Below are 21,185 nucleotides of genomic sequence, written 5' to 3' on the forward strand. Positions count from 1 at the left end.
GGGGAAAGTGGGGCGGGGGGGGGGAGGGGGGCTGTTCAAGGGTGTTAAGAAACTTTGTGCGTAGTGTTCCCTCGAGGCAATATGCGTTTTGTTTTTATTACGGTCGGACTTGTGACCATCTCGGCCGTGCAACCTCTGATGTGACACATAGTCCACGTGACACATTCATAGTCCACATAAACGACTACGTCCCGTGCGTTACATCGTATGTTAGTTTGGTGGACTAACCTTAAAGTGACTGCTGGGTGCGTTCTAGGTCAACATGACAGCGAACCTAGCTGCTATGGGTGTGACACAGTCGAACTAAGATCTTTAATAAACTTTGTCAACTTTATTCAGGCACGTGCATGCTGTGAAGAACGTGTTCTGTTACCTTCAAGGCAAGTTCTATTTGACTTCACCTCTTTCTGAGAAAACCGTTCTGACTGGAGCTAGGATTACTGACCAGATGAGGGCTCAAACGGTACTTTGGCACCTTTCTTCTCATTAACTTCCTAGGAGATCAGTGTGCAAGTTTGATTTTATCCTCCGGTTGACAAGGGATGACAGACCAGAACAATATCGCACTAGGCTGTGATTTGTCCAGGCCTTGGTATGCATCGAAATTCGCGCTAATTGGTTGCAGGTCAGCTGGCTGTTGATTTATGATCCAAGGGCTTGGTATTACTACAGCGTGATCTACATCGAGCTGCGGATGCCCACAACCCAGACAAACATGCCAAGCACGTTCACCTCACGTGCACACACTCGTTTTGTGTTCGTTGAACGCGCAGAGCAACTTTTCCGCTTTTTGTCAGTTCATAGCCTCGAGTGGTACAAACATACAAGAAAAATCCTCTATACGAGTGAGATTATGTTCTTCAAACATGTGGCCAGTTTGAAGCATAGCTTTGTGTCAATGGCCTGAGAGTTAACTTGGAACACCCAATGGCAGACAGAGATATATGTTAGTTTATCGTACTTCACAATTAAAACACAGTTCTAAGCCAAACTGCATGATTGTGGAGAATACAGTGTACGGGTTACTCCCCGCTGTTTTTATGAAGGTTCTGTGCACCGGGTTTGTTATCAAAGTTAGTGGACTGCACCCGACGCAATCGGATTATATATAGCTGATGTGTCGAAATATAGGCAGGTGTGTTTATTGATGGTTGATCTGTTCGTCGAGCTTAGCAATTGGCTTGCAGACGTTTCGTCCACAGTCGAGGAGACATCGTCCATGCGCAGTTGAATGGGTGTTTCCTCCATGCCTAGCTGCGTTTATATAATTTTTTTGAACATTGACTGTGTGCCGGTACAACCGATACTTGAGCGCTGCATGAATCTGATGGAATGGAGTCCACAGTCAGCTGTCTACTCTGAATGGGGGACATGTTTGCCGAATGGGTGTTGGAACAGGACTCTGAAACACCCTCAATATGGTTAGCTGAACAGGAAGAAACCAAACCCTGGCAAATAAAGGCTTCGATATGTGAATACTTTGGTCGATATTCTAAAGGCTGCTGAAGTGGATCTCAAGAGGTGGGAAACTGGCGCACGGAACACGATGGTATGGAGGGGACCCACACGAAACGAAGTTCGTCAATACGAGGATCGCCGATTTCCAGCTAGCGGGCCAAAGCAAGGGCGGCAACTGCCAGATAACTGCATTGATTCGATTAGACCACCGCCGTACTGGGCAACCTTTGTCTTTTCACGCCACAGCACTGTTCGTGATGGGATTCACGACTGATTATGGTTCTGTATTGGACTCAGACTACCGAATAAAATAAATGAGGTATTTTGTTGCGAGAGTGCCAGTTGTCTGCCCCATGTTTCTGGGATTCGTCGGTGGGCGGTTGTCTTGTTCGTGTTTACTATTCAGTCTAAAGGTACTCAGCAACCTAATACTTGTAACCCTTTGTGATTTTGCACCGTAAGGCTTGCCAACCCTGGATGAGTTTCATGGAGTTTTTTTGGCAAATGTTGTGTTGAAGTTAGCGCATGCCATTAGTGTGTCCAAGCATCAACAGCAAGTTTACGGTTTAAGTTTGAATACAACAAGTTTACGGTGGCTCTGTTTCAAAACGGTGTATTTTTTGGGTGCGACAATTTTTCACCCTTGTGTCGCATGTCTGGAGGTAGTTTGGTGCGTCTTGTCACTGTTGTTCAGACCTACTGGTAGTGCGTGGGCGTTACGACTGTGTCAACGCCTTGTCCCGCCAACGTATCCTGGTGACGCACGCCCGACCTACTCCATTGACGTAGTCGGCTGGACCCGTGCAGGATGCGGCACTGGAGTCATCCTAGCTCACAGAAATCGGACATGTACAAAGTTTTCTCGTCCGTTACTGAGACGAGCTCTTCAGTGTAAAAAATCTCGCCACGGCGTATTTTCCGCGTCTGGTATGCGTAAGATTTGAACTATGCATGCGTGCAACTGACCAGACAGTTGACACGTCGGTATGGTTCACTCCTCACGATTACCTCTGTTACTGGAAGTGACTGAAGTAGAGCCGCAATGATGCGCATATTCAGGCTGTCTCGACGCTATCGACTAACTCACGAGATGTTCCACGAGATGGGTTGACCTACGTTCAACACACTACTGTTCAGATAAGATGGACAAAGAGACAAAGAGAGCGCTTGAAAAAAGTCAGGTGACTCGTCACTGTTGAACCTGTGCTATTCACCCTGGTTGACCAATAGTCAGTAGCTTTAATTATTCCAAACAAAAAAGCGTCTCTGGCCTTGAAACGACCGGTAAACAGAGTACCCGGGTCCTCGTGAGCACTCAAACTGTGAATCCGATCTTGTTTGGTCACCTATACTGTGCCTCCATGGAGCAACGAACCCAATAGACACATGTCGCAACACATGCACAATTCAGCGTCCAGGTAGAAAATAAGGTTGACGGAGACTCGGAGACAAGGCCTATCTGATGAATGGTGGAACTGGTAATGGATTGTACGGAGTTTTCATCTACCTTATGACTAGTACTTAATTGTCTTACTTTACGTTGACAAGGGCGTTTTATGAAAAACCGAGTAGAAAGTGTTATATCTTTATTACTAACTCAAAAAAACCCAGACTAATTCAGTCGCATTCACGACTTATTATGGAGCGACGAACAGTCCAAGCCTTGTGGGTGACTTGTACGGATGCATGATCGTATTAGAGAGGAAGTTTTGAACAGCGGGTCGTCGGATGGAGGGATTGCAACAAAACCTCAAGCTTGAGGTTGTTCCACGGTGTTCCTTAACCAAGAAGCAACCAAGCTGATTATTGTGGGTCATTCATATCTTGGTTTGGGGTTCGTTCCAGTTATCCTTTTTATTCACTGCCTGGCAGTACATTATACCCATACGCGTCCGCTGGACCGAAACAATACATTTTTCTTTACAACTGATTCATTATTTGACTGCGATGCATTGGCTTCCAACGAGGACACATATGCCCCTCACCCTCTCCTGTCTGATGTAAACAAGTGCCGTAAAGCACAGTCCTTCTGGCGTGACTCAGCTGGCGGGCACACCTGTTCGTGTTGTGTCGGTTTCGAATCTTTACATCTTGATCTTCTTCTTTGACCTCCTAAGCTCTACTCAGTCAGTTGACTGTACCACTAACAGACTTGTGTTGCTCGCCTGGCCTCATTCTGTCGATACTCACACCCTGACCGATTCTTATGTGGACCGGAACCTCAGTTCATTCATCCTTACTAATGCTGCTTATGGTACTTTCTATTTCGCGTTTGATTAATTTTGTTGGTTGGATATCGGATGGCATCTCTAAATCGGCCGTTCATTCCACGACGAACAAGGGTTGTGATTTTGGTTTTGTCGGCGTAACTTGTTTGGTCAGTGACCGCAAAGTGAATGAATCATGTACTTTTCGAAGCTAGTGTTTTTTGTGGCGGTAAGACGAAACCATCATACAGAATATACACGAGCTGTGGCCGTTGATGTCTGTGACGAGATGGGTTTGGTGTTGTACACTTTACATTATTGAAAGTTTAACATCAAATAGTCAAGTCAATATACTGGATTTCTGCAACTTTTCTGCACGACAAAGGGTGTGGAATGTATACGCCTAGCTTACATTGCACGTTGATATCATGAACGTATGAAGTAATCAATATTCCGTGGCGGTGATGTGTTGTGACCTCAAGCTGTACCAGGTCTTCATGTAATGGAATTCGATAATTCGGTAGGTCAAAATTGTCTGTGTGGAGAGTTGACGTTGGACCGCTCTCTGGACTATAGGTGAGAATGGTATGATGTGGCTTGCCATGTAATTTAGGGTGATCCCCATACAGCCTGTCCGTTGTTATTTTACGGCTGCCACGTTATTTGTGTCCACACCGTTCTCCACCTGGCGTCTTCATACAATTTTATGACAGACACTTGTAAATCTGACCTGCATTGTTTCTTTTCAATGTAATTTTAGGACTATAGTAAGCGAAAATGAACTGCTATGAAATTGCTTTATTTCGACTGAACTATGTCATTGGTTTACCTGTTTTATGGGTTGCGTGCACACAATGGCAGATGACGCTCTGCAGAGTTCGAATTCTGTTTTGGTAAGCGTCATTGTTGTAGTGCTTGTTTGGGCTGACAATCGTGATGTCTGTTAAAATCGAGTTGAGACAATTGCACTGCTGTTTAGCTACACGTCAATAGCTTACTTTTTTAAGTAGTTCGACGACCGGAATATAGGTACTCAGGGGAGTTCCTCGGCCTCGTGTTGGTATTATATGGGAATTCCCGTGGCGTTCATCTTAGGGAGCAAAGCTGCCGAATGCCATACGGATATGATCAAGCTTCGGCTTAGTGGCAATTCAATTCAGTTTGTCAGTTATAAACTCTGTACCATATGCACAGTGGTTTCGGCCGCTACATTTTCAATCACCGGAAAGTGGGAGAGTGTGGGACATACCGTAAAGCATTGGAGGCGATGGCATGTTCAGTTCATTCGAAAACTGGGTAGCTACGCATTGATGGCGATAGCTTTGATACACAAGCGCTACTGACTGCGCGATTCTTCCACTTTTGCCAGTGTCATTAACCATTGGTGAGTTGGTGAGCTGAGTCCCAGGATTCCCATCCAGGAAATTTACAGTTGTCGATCCGACAAGGCCTACTTGTTAGTGTGTTCATACTTCGTTGCCAGGTCATACACTCTCTACCTCTCGGTCTGGGTTTAGTTAGACTCTTTGAATCTAATTGCGTCTATACTATCAACATGTGGTCAAATTTCAGTCCCAAGTCTTGACCTATATTGATTACTTCATCAGAAACCATGACTTTTTCGGCGCCTAACTGCCATGCCACCAGAAGGGAGCACGAGGGCTTGGATACTGCTAGGTTGCCCAAGTCTAGACGGGGAAAGTCAAGGGGCAGAGGTCGGGTTCGAACCACGGACCTTCCAGTCAGTAAATTCGCGCTCTAACCACTGACCCACTGCGTTGGCTGCCATCACGCCGTGTAACGCTCCGCGTAAAGGTGCCTGGTGCACGCGTTATACCTAAGTCGGGCTCCTAAAACAAGTGTCCCCGTCACCGTACCAACGTCTACAAACACATCTACATCATTGACGCGAACACAAAGATCCCCCGGTCAATCGATCGGTGATCTGAACCTAGATGTCTAGTGAACCATGACCAATACGGTTTGCACTCAGCTTGCCTAGTTAATTCTAGCTACAACATATAGGCCTGCGGAAACTGAAATCTTCGATAGAATCGGTCGTTATATTTTTCTTCCAAATTTTTCTTTCGTGAAGCCGAGCACAAGAAATCCTTACGTTGTTCCCATTGAGCGTCGTCATGAGCCAGTTTTTGGTTTCAGTAACCAAAAGATCAAAACTAAACACTTGGACCTGTTCCAACGCTTCTGATCTTCGTGAAGTGGTGAGCCTAATTCATGTTAGGTCGCTATTCTGAATTGTCAAATGAGAGGGGCTTCAAAATGAGAGAAAATGAGAGACTTGATGCTTGATACTTGATACTTGATACTTGATACTTGGCAGCCCTCGTGCTTCCTTCGGGTGGCATGGCAGCTAGGCACCGAAAGGTTGCTACAGCTTGTTCGAACAAGTCTAACAGTTGCATGTCTCTTACATATCGGATACAATATGTTTGGAAATAGTTCAAGTACTTCGATCTCATCTTTGCACAGGATTCTGCTTAACTAATGGGGTGTACGTTGTAGGTTGGCCAGTGGAAAACGACAGGACTGGTTAGGAGTGGAAATGCAAGAATTACCCGATTGTTGACTAACAGATCCTATATGAGAGTTAATTCGTGATCTGGTCACTGCGGTTCGGAGTAACCAGCTTGTATTTCGGTCAAACAGCTCACCAAATAGAGCGAACTCCATTCTAGATGAATGTATCCAGGTAGAAGACTGCAGCCATCCGTTCTAAATAAGTGTTTTGGCCTGACGGGGGCTTCCTCATGTACTTTCCGCGCTGTGACAAATCTCCGCTATGCTAGTATCTCACCGCATTGTACCTTTTAGGGTAGGAAACTCAGTGTGCAGTATTTGAACCTTGACGTAAAAAGACGTCGTCCCAGGAAAGAATCCGCTGTAAAGAAAAGTTTTCTTCATAGAAAAAACCCGATATCGGATACCCGTACCTGCTAGCCGGTTATTAGGCTGGGTAATAACTGAGTTACAGGAACCTGAGCTTGTGGTCCAATAAAGCTGCTCGTCGGTGTAGGCTGTCATCCTGCGTGTGATTACTGATTTATGGAGCACAATAGAAATTGATGACCAATGTTTTTTTACCTACCCAAGGTTGTTGTGCTACCAAAACAGTCTAGAATGAGTAATGCAGCAGTCTACTGAAGCGAACTCTGTATATTTTGGAGTGCGAACGTATGAATCGCCTGACATGATGAGGACAACCATGTCTTATGTGATGTGATCACCAATGAAAGCATCCGCTGTGATTGTCCGTTTTAACTTTATTGGGGAATTCCATGATTTCAAAGGGGCGCTATATGGGTCTGTGGTTGGGAGAAGGTAGCGGTAGACGAATAATATTTCAGAAATCCCAGCTGAATCGTAGATCCCAACCATTTCTGACAACTATATTTGACTGTCCACCCTGTGATTCCATGACTATCATACTGGTGTAAAATGAAGATATTAAAAAAACGGTAATAGGAGACTCAAGCACAAGATGGAATATAATTGGCTGAGGGTGCATTTCAAGGTTGAAGCAATTTTTCGTCCAGAATTATGCTAATTTCAGAGCCACAGTATTTTTTGACAGTTTGATGAGACCGATGGGATTCGACTCCGATGACTTTTGCGAAAATGCTTGTTCTCTACGGTGCTTCTCTGACTTTCAATGTAGGCTGTTTTCACATGCAAGATGAACAGCACACATGAGGCTTCACATGAACCAATAATCACATTTCTGTACACAAAATGAAGGAAGATAAGCTTTTAGCTTGGTCCTCCTGGCGCTCCTTACTCCGCACTCTCTCTCTTCTCTCCGTTCGTCAACCTTGTTCAACGGCTTAGGAATACGGTCATTGGTTTGTTCGGTGAGCTGGGCAATTTACTTGCAAACATTTCATCACGAATCTAGATAATGTCATCGGTGCATTGTTAGGATGCGTAATGGAGCGTAACGATGATGGGTTGTGCTTCATTGTTTGATTGTGTGTGCGTGTGTTTCATTTGTGGCATCCTATTTTCATCCCCTCTGATCGGTTGAGTTTGGGCAGAGCGGCACGAAAATGGATGGAAGAGCGCCATCTTTTATACGTTTGCTCTATTGTGACAGGCGAAATAGATCAACTTCAAAGGTCAGCCGTGTATTCAACAGTCTTGTCGTATGCTTTCCAATGACTGGTAGTCAGATGGGTGGTTTGCGTCAGCAAGACACCACGGCTGTTGAGAGGGGAATTTTTCACCGACACAACTGGCATTAACCAGATGACGCATAATTAATTATAGTCCGCCGTTCTGTAAAATAACCATGATTGATTTTCATCGCGCTGTTTTCCGCTTTTTACAGAAAAAACCCAATTCCAAGGCACCATATAAGCTGAGTGTCCTTTATTCCGTACTTTCTCTCTCCATTTTTAAGGGGATTCGCCCGCGTAACACCCACGAACAACCAGCCTAATGCAATAGAGTATCGTCTAGAACCTGTAGACTCATATTCGGGTCCAGATTTGCTTCAAGACTCCCCACTGAAAGTGCAGCTAGAGGCGCCTCATCGACTAACGATAATCTTCCACAATGAAAGTTTGACACTGGATTCTGACCCGTTCCAAGCGGCGGAAGTGGACAACGAGTCAACAAATATTAAACGACCAACGTCGATCTCAAACCAGGCACCGATGCAGACAAATCTAAGCCGCTCGTCATCCTCAGTGTGGAGCGTGCAAGACGCAGCCGATACTCACGGCCTACGGGAGAAACCAGCCATCACCACATCTAAACGTCGTATTCCGCGGCACGTTCCACAACAAGCTGAAGGTTAGTGTTGGGGTTTATTGTGAAGTGTGCTCTTAGTTGCGCCTGACACTTAACTGTAGTGTCATATTGTATCTGTACTGTTTTGAGTTTAGAAACGCATTTGGCAAGTAGATTTGTTTACTCGATCATTCGTCCTTGACTGAACTCGGTGTTTTCGGTTGATAACGGATACCGTCCAATCTTTGTTTGTGTGGCATACATTCCGGCCGCCAAGGTGTTTTCGGTCTCGTTTTTTCAGCCTAACAAGCGTGGATTAAGCAAACTACGGTTAGTGTCCAACCGAGTATGATTCAAAGATTTCAGCGGCAGCAGGTTATCTCAAGTCTGATTGGAAGGAAAAACCTCTGGGTTGGTGAAAGAACGAGTGTTTTTTGACCGGTTTATTTGAACTTGAACCCAGTGTATTCTACGGTCACCAGTGGCTTATAAAACTCGGTTGGGACTGATAACTGTTTCGATCATGAACAAGAGATTCAGGGGGGTTCAGGTGAGTCTTTTGTGAAAACCCAACTGATATGAAAATTAGTACATCTGTTGAATCCCGTGCAATTTGGGTTCAAGTAGAACATAGGTTTGACGGAAATTCGCGGATTGCGCCTACCTGATGAGACCCTGAAAGGGCGAAACCGTCCACCGGTTATCGGAAAGTCTAGAAATTTAATGAGTAGATCCTTTCATGCATTTCACTTGTTGGGAGGTTTTTCGCAAGATGTTTTGATTAGATTCTTACTTTGGCTCGACTGAAGTGTTGCAGTATCTGACGAGTCTACAGCTCCCCAATTCCCCTATGGCCTTCACATTCCAAGCTTTGTTTGGAGCAACCAGCAGTCTCAATGACATCAGTTTAGAAAGGTTCGGAAAAGATGCGGATTAATTGCCGTTCAGCATCTGTGCTGTGGAGGCAAAGACTGACCTTTTCATGTTTGTATTGACCAACTCCAAACTGATTCTGCTTATCGGTGAACAACTGATAGATTCCGACTTTCAGTCAGATGTAGTATTGATCCAGCTACTCAGCTCTTCGGAACACACCACCATCGATTGTCGATACGTGGGTGACTTGTTTAGATAAGTCTTCCGTCTGATGACCTGCCCGTATTTCTCCCATTTGTTTTACTTGCTTTCATGTTGCCATCCTCAGGCATCCGAGACAACACTAGCAAACCAAATCGTCTTGCTCTTTTCTTAACTGTGACTTTGTTGTCTGCTTCAGGTTGTTTTTCTGCGGGAGGCCATCATTTCCATTGTATGAATTCAATTAGTACAGAAACATAATGTCAACTCTTCTAATCGATTATATATATATATATATATATATATCGATTATATTGCTAGTGACAGATGACGAGAATTCATTTTCTGTGTCTCTTGACATCACCCAGAGGAGACGTCTTACTGTTCTCACAGAATGGAGTTTTTATTCAGCGTTTCAGCTGACGTCGAAAATGTGGTTAAGCCCTGTGTTGTTGTTTCTCCCATCCTGGTTGTATCCTTCCTATCCTTCTTGGGAGCATTTGCACGAATTACGCTGATAGTGAAACACTGGTTTGACATGTGATGGTGTTGAACTACATTGACATTGAACTTATATAACTGGCTTATTAGTTGCCCTGGCAAGTTTTTCATTCCCTCAATTTGGTGGTGGCTTTTCCTGCTGTCACCGCCCACCAGTGATGGGGGATAATGAGACCTAAAATTTGCAGCAGCTCAGCACAGATACTTGATGAAAGAGGGTAAAATTGAAATGATCTATTCTAGGTAACATTGAAGCCGGCAACTCCGATGCAGAGGCTTACTGAATGTTGTCCCAACCGCTTATCCGTCCCATTCTGAAGGTTATCTGGGTTACTGGCAGTCAAATTGCGAGCTCCTTTGGTTGCTGAGACTTTCGTGCTCTGTCACCTTCCGATTTGTCGTTGACTCGTCCCCATTTGACACCAGGTTGAACTCACAGTTGTCTACTGTCCTCACACTTTCGAAGCACCCGCCGTGATTTGCGGCGCATGATCAGCTTCTATGCAATGTTTCGGAAACCGCACAGTATGTAATCTCGCGCCTCCATTTGTGACTCTCGTAGGGCGATTTGTAGTAATGTTTAGTTGAACGATACTCGAAATTCGTCCCTCCACTAACACCGGCACATAACGGGACTGTTCCAATCATTGTTTGTCGGCAGAGACCAGTTGGGGAATTGGGCATTACCTGTCACCGCTAGCCTGCATTTTCGGATCCCTACTGACACGTGATTTTAAATTTGATTTTCACTCATCAATAGGTTTTGTCGTATGTTCCTCGCAGACGGCTGTTACACTTTGATCAGTCTTAATTTAGCCTACCTATTCCATTACTTGTCATTTTTCGTCTCTAGTTGACGCATTTTCGACGAATCGGCTATGATATAGGTTAAGGCGCGATCTTCTAGTGGGAAAGTTCAGTGCAGATACTGCCTATCTAGTTTCAAACCTCCTGGCTCTCTTGTTACGAATTGGATTGCATTGGAGTGATACAACTCCAAACTGTTTTACTTTTCTTATTTGGCCAGTTAGGTTCGGTAGTACTTCTACTGAATGAGCTAAAGTATACAGATTTGGGCTTTATTTCGCCTGTCAGCGAGTAGGCGGCTGTCGGCCCGTGAAATTGAAGGAGAAGCCACCGTAATGCGCGTTTCAGCCACCTTGGTATCTACACATTTTTGAGCACATGAAGTCAAAGACATCACTGAAACTGACTCTGTTCCTCGGATTCCTGTGCATCTGTGAGAGAAAAAGTGATTGTGCCAGTTTCTGTTGGTACACCTTAGTCGTAATTTAGCATTTTTGTTAGGAAGCTGGGTACCTTATGCATCCTTGCAATCTACTACCCCACAGGTTTCATTCAGTGAAGGGTCTTTTACAGATTGCCTTATTGGTAAAAACACACGAACGGCTTGTGTGCCACGTAACCATTGGTAAATGCCCATGTTCGTACACTGGTAGCAATAATTCGCTAGGTTTTCCTGTCCCCCGACTTATGGCACTTTTCCTTGTAGCATGAAACTATCTTTTCTGCCGATCCATCTGCTGGACATGCTGAGCGTTACCGTTACGCCGTTCAGACTTAGATTAATCAAAATCGGGAACGGAAACAGTCGTGACCTGTCCACAAGATTCATCGAGCTTATGGGTAGTGTTGCCAAGCCTTCCTTCATCCCAATCTGCAAGTCAATATCCCGTTTCCATGCCTGATTCGTTAGCTTACCGGCCGTTTCCTATAGACAACCCTTGTCCAGACTCATAAGTGTCGTCTTGTTTGTGAGGTACAGAGTATCGACCAATGGGCAATGCAGATTTCCAGTGGACTCGGATCTAGCGGGCAACTTTTATGACATTCAGCCAAAGGTGGTTGAGCGTGCATGGTTTTCTGGCGACCAGAGACGCAGGAAACTTCCTGGGGGCTTCGACTTGGCTAGTGGTATTAGACGATAACATGTATCATTGCCGCCCACAGTTCCTTCAGTCATTCAGCTATAGATTCCATGCGTCAGACATACTTTCCCTTAGTGACTGCGCAACAGACACGGCACGGAACTCTCGCACTATTCATTCCGGACACTTGCCTCCTATTACTCTCAGTCTAACGGGTACCATCGTGCCTGTTGACAGAATCCGAGTCCGTATGCGTGAAGAGTACCGTAGGAGTTCCCTCTGAAAGTAACACCTTTTAGACAATCGGGTCGATAGCACACCCATTTTAGGGTGAAATTTTGGGTGAATCGCACAATCCATCATGGGTTCCTGGAAGAAATCAAGGCGTGGCGGCCTACGGCAACTCAGTGACGAGTATATGCTTATTTGTTTTTTGTGCTTAACGTATTCATAGTTCAACAACAGTGGAATAGTATTCTCAGAATCACTGTTTTGAACTTGCCGAAAGCCGAACCAAATCGACAATCCCTGAGTAATAGTACCTTGGAAAAATTGAAGAAAGCACAGTTCAGCGAGCGAATCGAGCGAAATACGAACCGTGTGCTATTTATTCGCGTGTCCATCGTGTGTTAGAAGCATCTGTAAATGGTATTAGGAAGTGTTGAAACAGAAATTAAATTCTCTTTCTTATCAGCTGATTGGGGACAAATATGACCCTCAATTGTACCGGGTGTCTGATGCTGTTATTTTCAGCACTTTTCTAAGTAAATCACTTCCAATAGATCTCGTAGTACGCTGTATGGCCTTTCCCCATTTCTTTATGGGTCTAAGCACAACGCAAATAAATGATGTGTACGAAAAAAGGGATGTTACAGCCATGATGGTCATGCGTTGCATTTGAAAGGTTATTTTTGCACCTGTGCGTCCACTTCATCTCAGCCGGAGACTTGCTGCAGTCATGTCCTTGTACTTATGTAAAAAAACATGCAACATATAAAACATATACTCTTCTTGTGTGAATCTAGCATTGACGATAAGGCTTAGAAAGCTTCTCGGCACTTTAGACCGCCTGCACTGCGTTATTTGCCGCGTCGCACTTGCTACTCTCGTGCGAACCATAGTGTTGAAGTGTACGCGCTGAACTACGGTCTTCAAAAGTGCATGATTTTGTTGAACTTTGTCTGGTTGCGCCGGACGGAGCCGTTTATTGAGTGGACCCGAATCTGTTGCGAATCATTCCACAGGCACAACTTAAAAGCGACCACGGTCACAACCGATTTCTAACTTACCATGTTGATTTCAGGGTATGTTTTGCAACAAGCGAGGATCGTTTCAGATGGTTTGGTAGTCAGAATCGAATGGCTGGCCACAAGTTGAATGGAGTTCCAAGTTCACATAACAGTGGCCATACTACTTGACGATGGGAGAGGCTTGATTCGTGGTTTCGATCCCTCATACACCTCCTTAAGGGGAGACGACTGCGTGAAATTAACACAGCTGCTATTACTGCATCCCTTCCCAGTAACCTAATCTTGTGACCTATTCATTCAGTAAAACCCGTAAAGTTCACGGGTTTGGCTTGTTCTCAAATGTGCTTTCTAGGGATGAGTTCAAAATTGGGCTACTTTCGATCGCGGTCAAATCTGAAAGTATGACCCAACGCCTTCGCAAGATGGCCCAAGTGGTCAGAGCGCGAATAACCAGAAGGTCCGTGGTTCGAACCCGACGTCTGCCTCTCGACTTGGCTTGGGCAATCACGTGTATAAGGGCCAAGTGCAGTTTCCTACTGCATACCACCGTGCACACAATGGTCAGATGCCAAGCTGGAATCTCAGCAATGACGCATCAAGAAGCGGAGACATCCCAGTCAGCGTACACGAGCACGCATGCGCGCACACTAGTCTAACACATTCACACACTTGGTCGCATCGTAATGCCAACTGGTCCCAGGAGCACACCAATCAGAAGACGTGACTGCAGACCCAAGTGACGCTGCACTCTTTTCGCATAAAATTGATTGTAAGAATCCTTGAAAGAGGTTATCCACAGCACCCGATACGTCAAGTCGTAAAATATTGTTCTAACGTTGACCTTAAACGTTCCACAGAATCTGCATATTCTTCCAGCCTGGTACATTGAAGCTGGTTTGCAGACCAATGCATCACATATTTGCCGACCCCTGTCCGTCAGACAGACCTTGTTGAATCTCATATTGAATGGGCTGTGGTTGTAATCCGTTGACAACACTGCAATGCACGTTTCCAGACTGGTCACGTCTTGCTAGCTCGAATCCCCCGACTGGTTGTTCTTTCATGACCAGTAATCCGCGAAAAAAAACGAGCATCTCTGTAGAACATCCCCAAGTTGACGAGACCCTGCCAAGCGTTCCCTATCCAAAGCTTAGAAGAGAAGAACTTGTCGAAAAAAAAGCTATATGGAGTTTGCCCTGTTACGAGGTTTTTGCTCTCGTTATGTGCTCAGGTGTTTACAGCAGAGCTTTCTGGTATTTAGTTGTTTACTCACCATGTAGACGAAATCTCGTTCGTAGTCTAGACAAGACTAGTGTCTTCCGTCGTTCATTTGATTAACAGACCACACCTATTCCATTATGGAAAAAACATGCTAATTAGATGACTCAACCGTCAATCATGGGCAAGATGCGCTCATATGGGTCCTGTATAGTTTGAAACTTATATTGGGACAGACAGGACCAACCAACAATATTGTCCCACTCACGTCTGTTATGAGCACAACCAGACGTTTGATCTGGCGCGCCACCAAATTTTGGCGACAACAACGTCGTCGTATTATGTTTATGGACGGGTTTCCCTCTAGGGTGAAAATTTTCACTTCGCAAAGGACTTTCATATCCCACTAATCTTCACGCAAAAGATGAAATCCTCATGTAAAGAAGTTCTGAAGCGGGGAATTTTGGAACGAAACTTCTAGTAAGCTCTGGGTGACTTAAAGTATTGTCTACTTCGACATCTTTTGTTCATGCTGTTGTGGCTCATTCGTGCTTGACAGCATTATGCGGTAACAAAAAAGAAATCTGGAGCCTTTCGGCGTGGTTCCTAAACCGTTCACCGGACAACAGTGATGTGCACATGCTTGAAGCACATCTTACGGCACATCTTCACCACCTGCTCATTACTTTAGCCAATTACGGTTTCATGCAATTTACTTGGACTAACCGTTATCTTGACTTTTGCGTTTAGTACGGTGTGAGTCTGACACGAACAACCGAAATCGCCTACTCTGTTCACACTTTCCACACTTCCACCACATTTTGTATCTGACCAGTAGTGCACTGCTTTTGATTCGGTGTACGTACTCTTTACGGTTGGGCGCTCATTTTTTTTTCGAACACCTGAAAGACAACAACTACACTGAAGGATTGACAAGGAAAGAAGTGTGACCGATTTTGATGTGATAGAACCACATATCATGCAAACCATGAGCATGTTGTAGGATTTTCCCGGTAGACCAGGTGTTGATTTCGCACAGCTCGCTAAATAGCATTGGTTTAGACGAATGTAAAGGGTTTGAAAACGGTTGACTAACAGTTGAAGCTCTTTGTACAGTCCGGTGATATAAACGGCAGGTTCATTGCGCAGATCACTCAGGGGACTCACTGGCAGTTTTTGACGTGACTGTGGTAACAGAATGGAACCTTACTTCATGTTTGAGTTATTCCGTAAGCTTGGACCAGAAGGGGAAATAGAAAATTTCGATCACAAATGGATGAATATATAAATAAACACGAAAACCGCCGATTTCGAACCACCTGGGTGAGAAAAAATCTGTCCCTACGGAAACACCTGATTTCCCTTTCAATCTAGAGGTGAGCACTGTCTCACCACAGCAGGAGTTTTTGTCTCCCATTCAAATCAAACATGTCCGGGCTATCAGTGTCTTCCCTAAGTGTTATATCTGCTGATTCGCCGGCCTGTGGTATCTGCTGCTGACCCGCTCCAGCTCAGTGTCGGAGAGAAAAAGGCTCACGGAAGGGAACACAATAGCTATATTCCAACAAAGTGGTTGCGAGAGCGCGAGTGCGTGCGAGTGCGAAAAGTACAACGGCCTCAAGCTTTTTATTGGAAGGACACTGTCTGAACTTAGTCCAATGCTGACGCAGGCGGTCTGGCTTTAGTACGAGGCAGCGACGTGCTGCATATCGCGGGGGCGTTGTCTGACGGTCAACGCTGGCTCGCGCTGTCTGGGTTTGATACAAGGCTGTGACGCGCTGAATATTGAGGAGGCGTTGTCTGTCTGGTCAACACCCAGCGAAGCTGACAGTCTCCGTAGTTTCCGGGCATTCAGTGGTTGCTTTCAGGAAGCTGACCTTCCTGATACCAAGCGTCCTTTGTTTTCGTTTCCGGACCACATCATTTTAGCCTCAGAAAACACTTTATTCGTACAACGCTATAGTCAATTATGAGGCAGCGGAAGGTTTTGCCGTATGAGTTCACCATATTTACTAACAGTTGGGCTGAAAAGGACTGGACCCTCCAGGGCAACTGTTATCAGGGCCATCGGACTCAGAATCAGGTGCATTCTCACACACTGAGCGGAGTCAAAGTTGTTGAACAGTATTTGTGGACGAGAATTCAATTTCATACAACAAGTGCAGTGTGAATCATGACATTTATGCTCACCCAGAGATATCCTAAGCTAATTAAAGAACGGACAGAAGGTAGAAAGTCTATGCGACTCATCCAGGCGTTGAGTACTCATTATGTAACAAACACATCTGTAGTCTAATTGATCTCGTGTTCGTTTTCTTTCAAAAACCAGTCAAAATTTGTTGCTGTTTAACTTATTTGGTTGGTCGATCAGGGAGTCCCTACTTCCGAAACGATGGTGGTCTAGTCTTCTGATGTGCCCAAGGCGGTATAGTACTTATCGCCCACAAATAATAATAACAGTATGTTTTACCTAACGACCCCCACAAGACAACTGCAGTTTAGTTGGACATATTTTTCCGTAGTATACTTTGAAGTGCCCAGGAAGTCTTCTGTGGATGATTGTTCTCGATTCGCGCGAATAGTTTGGGGGAACACTTCCTATACGAAATAGTTTCCCATAGGAGACGCTGAGGAATCATCATGCAGCACCCTTGAACAAGAAGACCCACTCTTGTCCGCTAACGATCAAGCCCTGTGAGCACCGATATCACTGGACAACTTGGTATCTCACAGATATGGGCATGTGAGAAATTTCGCCCAATGTATATAATCCAATTCATCATCTACAAACCGTGTGCCATGGGTACATTGGTTTCAGCTGCAACAGTTCCAGTCACCAGGAAGTGGAATACTATAAGACAGACAGTCAAGCATTGGAGGCGATGGCATGTTCAGTTCATTCGAAAACTAGGTAGCTATGTATTGGAGGCGATAGCTTTAATGCACAACTGCCACTGTTTGCGCGATTTGGCCATTTCTTCCAATGCCATTGATCATTGGTGAGTTGAGTCCTGGGATCCCCATCAAGGGAGTTGGCAGTTGACTAGACAAAGGTTACTGGTTAGTGTCTCCATACTTTGTTGCCATGTCATTCACTGTCCACCTTTCGGTCGCTTACACTCATCACAGGGTTGATTGAAAAGAGCTCTGCGAGGTATACGACCTCTCATTTCCTAACCAGCGGGACGTATGAAGCGTGAGTAACTCATCTATCGCGGCAAAGTTCCTTTTTCCTTTAACCGCATGACGTACCTCAGCATAACTAACCCGATGTTCCCATCACATCGGAACAATGCTTCGGGGACACCGGTAGTCAATGACTGACAATTTTCGTATGTCTCCTGGGTGCAGAGGCTACGTTTCTGATTCATAAGGCAGTATGGACCACACTGACGCAGTGTAAACTCTGCCTTTGACAGGCAAACTGACGTCACACCAGCACCATAGGTACAAAATAGTGCAACAGAGCGCCCTATGTGCGACGGATAGTAGTAGGGTGATGCCACGATGGCTTTCGCATTACGTACTTGAGACGTTTTTGAAGAATGGGATGCCGGTTGGGGGCTCTATTCCACAGGCATTTTGTTTTTGTTCTACACCTGCAGTATATTCGTCAGATTGTCCACCAGGTCCACATTGCCATGTTTGAAGAATTTGGGGTGCAGATCATCCGGGCAGGGTGCCTTTTCGTTCCGAAGAAGTGATATTTCACGCTGAACTTCTGCTTTTGACGGGAACTGGTGTCGATGTATCATTCAGGCCCGTTGGATTCTTCCTTTGGACTGACCTTTCGATCATTAGTTGAGGTTGTTCATGTGGAATAGAGGTCATACCAACACAATTTCCTGGCTCCGAGGTTGTGGTTTGGAACGCGGGTGGCGACCTATTCTCCTAAAGTTGTACTACTCACCAAGCACTGATGCCTTTCGGCCAGGCTTTTAGCCAAAGGCTGTGTTTGGAGAGCTCAGCCACCCTTTTCTTTAGGTTCGAGCGTCACGACAGTAGACCAGCCCAAATACAGTCACGGGTTGCCAGAATGCCAAAAATTCCGTGCCACTTGGGTTGTTGCGTGGCCGCGCTGCTTTACGTTTTCTACACACATTAAGAGTAGTAGACGCAAACAGACTACTGGTGACAGCTGTAATCTACTTCAGTATTATATTTTAATCCTATCTCCTTTGGGATTACTGAAATTTGACGGTGCCAGTTAAGTTTATATCTCTTCCTCATTCGTCGCATCATTTCTCCCCACACTAGGGCAACCGGCAACTCTGTTTTTCCCTGTAACCTCATGGTGCTGCGGTCATTAAAGCGTTAAACGAGTTTCATTGAATATCTCCTACAAATGACTGAACTCGCATGACTCTACTGGATATTGTACAAAAATTTTGTTCTCTGTTGCGGGCTACTTCACACAGTTCCTCTCGGTAAGCCAGCAAGGTCGTACTCAATAATTCCAAAAATGGTTGTTTTCGGCCCACGCATTACGTCAGCAACAGCAGGTTTGTGAAAATGCAGTACGTACTGGTGTCACACTCCGTATGGAACAAGTCCTCCATCGGTCGACGAACAACGTATTTGTCTGATCTCCTCCTTGTACGTTAAAGGTACTCAGGGTAAGCAGGAGGACGTTTTCAACCGTCTGTCGTCGTTCAAAGCCTGATGCCGCATTTGTCAGGTGTATTGCCGTTAGACGCTTTCGTGTGCGGTTTCTCAAAGATGTAACTGCTTACCGTTCACCAGATTTGCCGGACAGGCTTAATCTCTTCAGTCCATTCAGTTTGGACTGAAATTCAGGAGCCGCGCTGGTCGTATGCATACCATCTGTTTCAGTGTGATCATAGACAGACAGTTGATTAATGCTGTAGGAACCTGCGGACTTCCACTGGAGGGGTACACAGCAAACAGGCATCTCTCCCACTTCTGCTGGGAGACCGCTGTTTTCAAATGCCCGGGAGTATCATTTAGGCTGACCTACGTTGAAAGAAATGAAAACCGCCACTGGATTAAACATTTAATTTTTTACACCAAATGCAACGTAACTCCCTCCGTCGCGGGAAGTACGACAAATCCGTTTGCGGTCGTAATCAGCATCATCATCGTCCATTCACGCTAGTTTTCTATGGATATGCCACTTTCGAGCTATTCATCGGTTCGTGTGACTTTTTTCACGCTAAAAAACCATGAGGTGATGATGTGATACCTTTTGAATATGGTTGCTTTTATGTCTGACCGCATGGTCTCCCTCGTTTTAATGACTCAGTGTACATGAAACCTAGCAATACCTGTGTAGCGTTGTTGTAAGAGTTCGTGCCTCACACCATTTTCTTAATCACCAGGACGATTTTTGTCTTCTTTCGTGGAAGAGTTAGTGCTACTTATGCTCGTGTGTCTGAGAGATGTCACAGTTTTGTGGACAGAGATATATGCTAATAATCATGAGAAATCAAATGTTTAGCTGACCGAATATTGGAAACTCCAATGAAGTAGTAAGTTTTCGAGGATTACAGTTGGCAGTATCCATGATTGGTCACTTCAGTTTACGTGCGTAGCATTTGTGGTCCATTTCGTTGGTGATGAGGCAAAAAGTCGATAGTTATTCCGATTCTTGACATCCGTACTGATGTCAGACACTGTTCAGTCTGAAAATAGTATCAAGAACACTAACTCTTCACAGTTTGACCCAGTTTGCTCCATATCTGCTGTGATAACAGCGCTCCTCGACCGGCGTTTGAGTAATGCTAGTTGTCTGTTTCTCATCGGCTAGGTGGACGTGACTCACTCGTCGACGTCGCTTCCGCGTTTTTCCGACTTTCTTGTAGCCACCAAACTAGACATCTTTCCAATATGGGCGGAATTCCTGCCTAGCGCTTCCGTTTGATGTGAACCAGCTGAGCAGCTGTGTATCTGTCATAGAAGTTAACGATAGTGAATAACGCTCGGCATCTCATTGGCGACTTGCGTATTTATTGAATCGTGAGTCACCACTGGTATTGGGAGTGTTTGTCATTCACTTGTCAAATCATTGGACGAACGCAATGTGTTCCTCTATCCTGTGGAGTCAAAGCAATCGCTCGATTGGGGAAGATGAATCTTAAAGACGAGTTTTTTAAAAGTCGACCAATGGCGTACGCACGCGGATACGGGACCTAAGTAGGGTAAGCTAAGAAATGATGCTAAAAAGAAATGCTCACGTTAATCTTGTGATTTGGACAAAGGTAAAGCCTGGGGATTGATGTTAAACTGTATACGTCAGTATACACTGTACTATACTACAGTATACTGCATTATTGTAGCCTCTGTGGTTTGAACAGTATTTCATATACTTTCAATTTTATTCGAGCCTATCCTAATGCCATAGCTGATTTACATCACCTCGTGCTTCATCCACTTTTGAGTGTAAATAGTGAAAACTTTTTTATGGGCTTCTGTTACTATCCCGACTGTTGTGGATGAAAGATAAACAAGAAATTACCGGACTCAGATGCACCATCATTTATTATTGCGACTTCACTTGAAGTGGTGACAGTTAGTAAGATACTTTGAGAGCGATGAGGGGACAATAGAGACTATAGAAACAGATAAACTTTATTTTGTCACACTTTGCTTGGCCTGACGTTTGTTACGCACGTTCTCACGATTCCTGATCGCGAACGTGCTTCGAATATTTATGTTTCTACCATAGCGACGCAGTTGCTTGAGCTGTCATATGTATATTTTCTCCTTCAGCTTTGCTAGCCGATACAGAATCAACCACCGGCGAATCGGTAAGTCAGTCTGTAGTTTGTCAGCCACGGACCTTTTTTCTGGTAACACTGGTATGCGGCTGTATTGAC

The 21,185-nt window shown here is 44.9% G+C and overlaps 1 protein-coding gene across 1 annotated transcript in view; it reads left to right on the top strand.

The window, feature by feature from the left end:
* Positions 1-21,185, top strand: part of T265_06992 (hypothetical protein) — a gene marked incomplete at both ends in the record, with an annotated part of 73,117 nt that overhangs the window by 4,630 nt on the left and 47,302 nt on the right. The window contains 2 exons of the mRNA XM_009172409.1: positions 8,083-8,477; positions 21,079-21,116. Of these exons, the coding sequence (XP_009170673.1) occupies positions 8,339-8,477; positions 21,079-21,116 (177 nt within the window). The remainder of the gene's footprint in view (positions 1-8,082; positions 8,478-21,078; positions 21,117-21,185) is intronic.

This window comes from Opisthorchis viverrini, assembly GCF_000715545.1.
Source record: "Opisthorchis viverrini unplaced genomic scaffold opera_v5_153, whole genome shotgun sequence".
Taxonomy (NCBI): Eukaryota; Metazoa; Platyhelminthes; class Trematoda; order Opisthorchiida; family Opisthorchiidae; genus Opisthorchis; species Opisthorchis viverrini.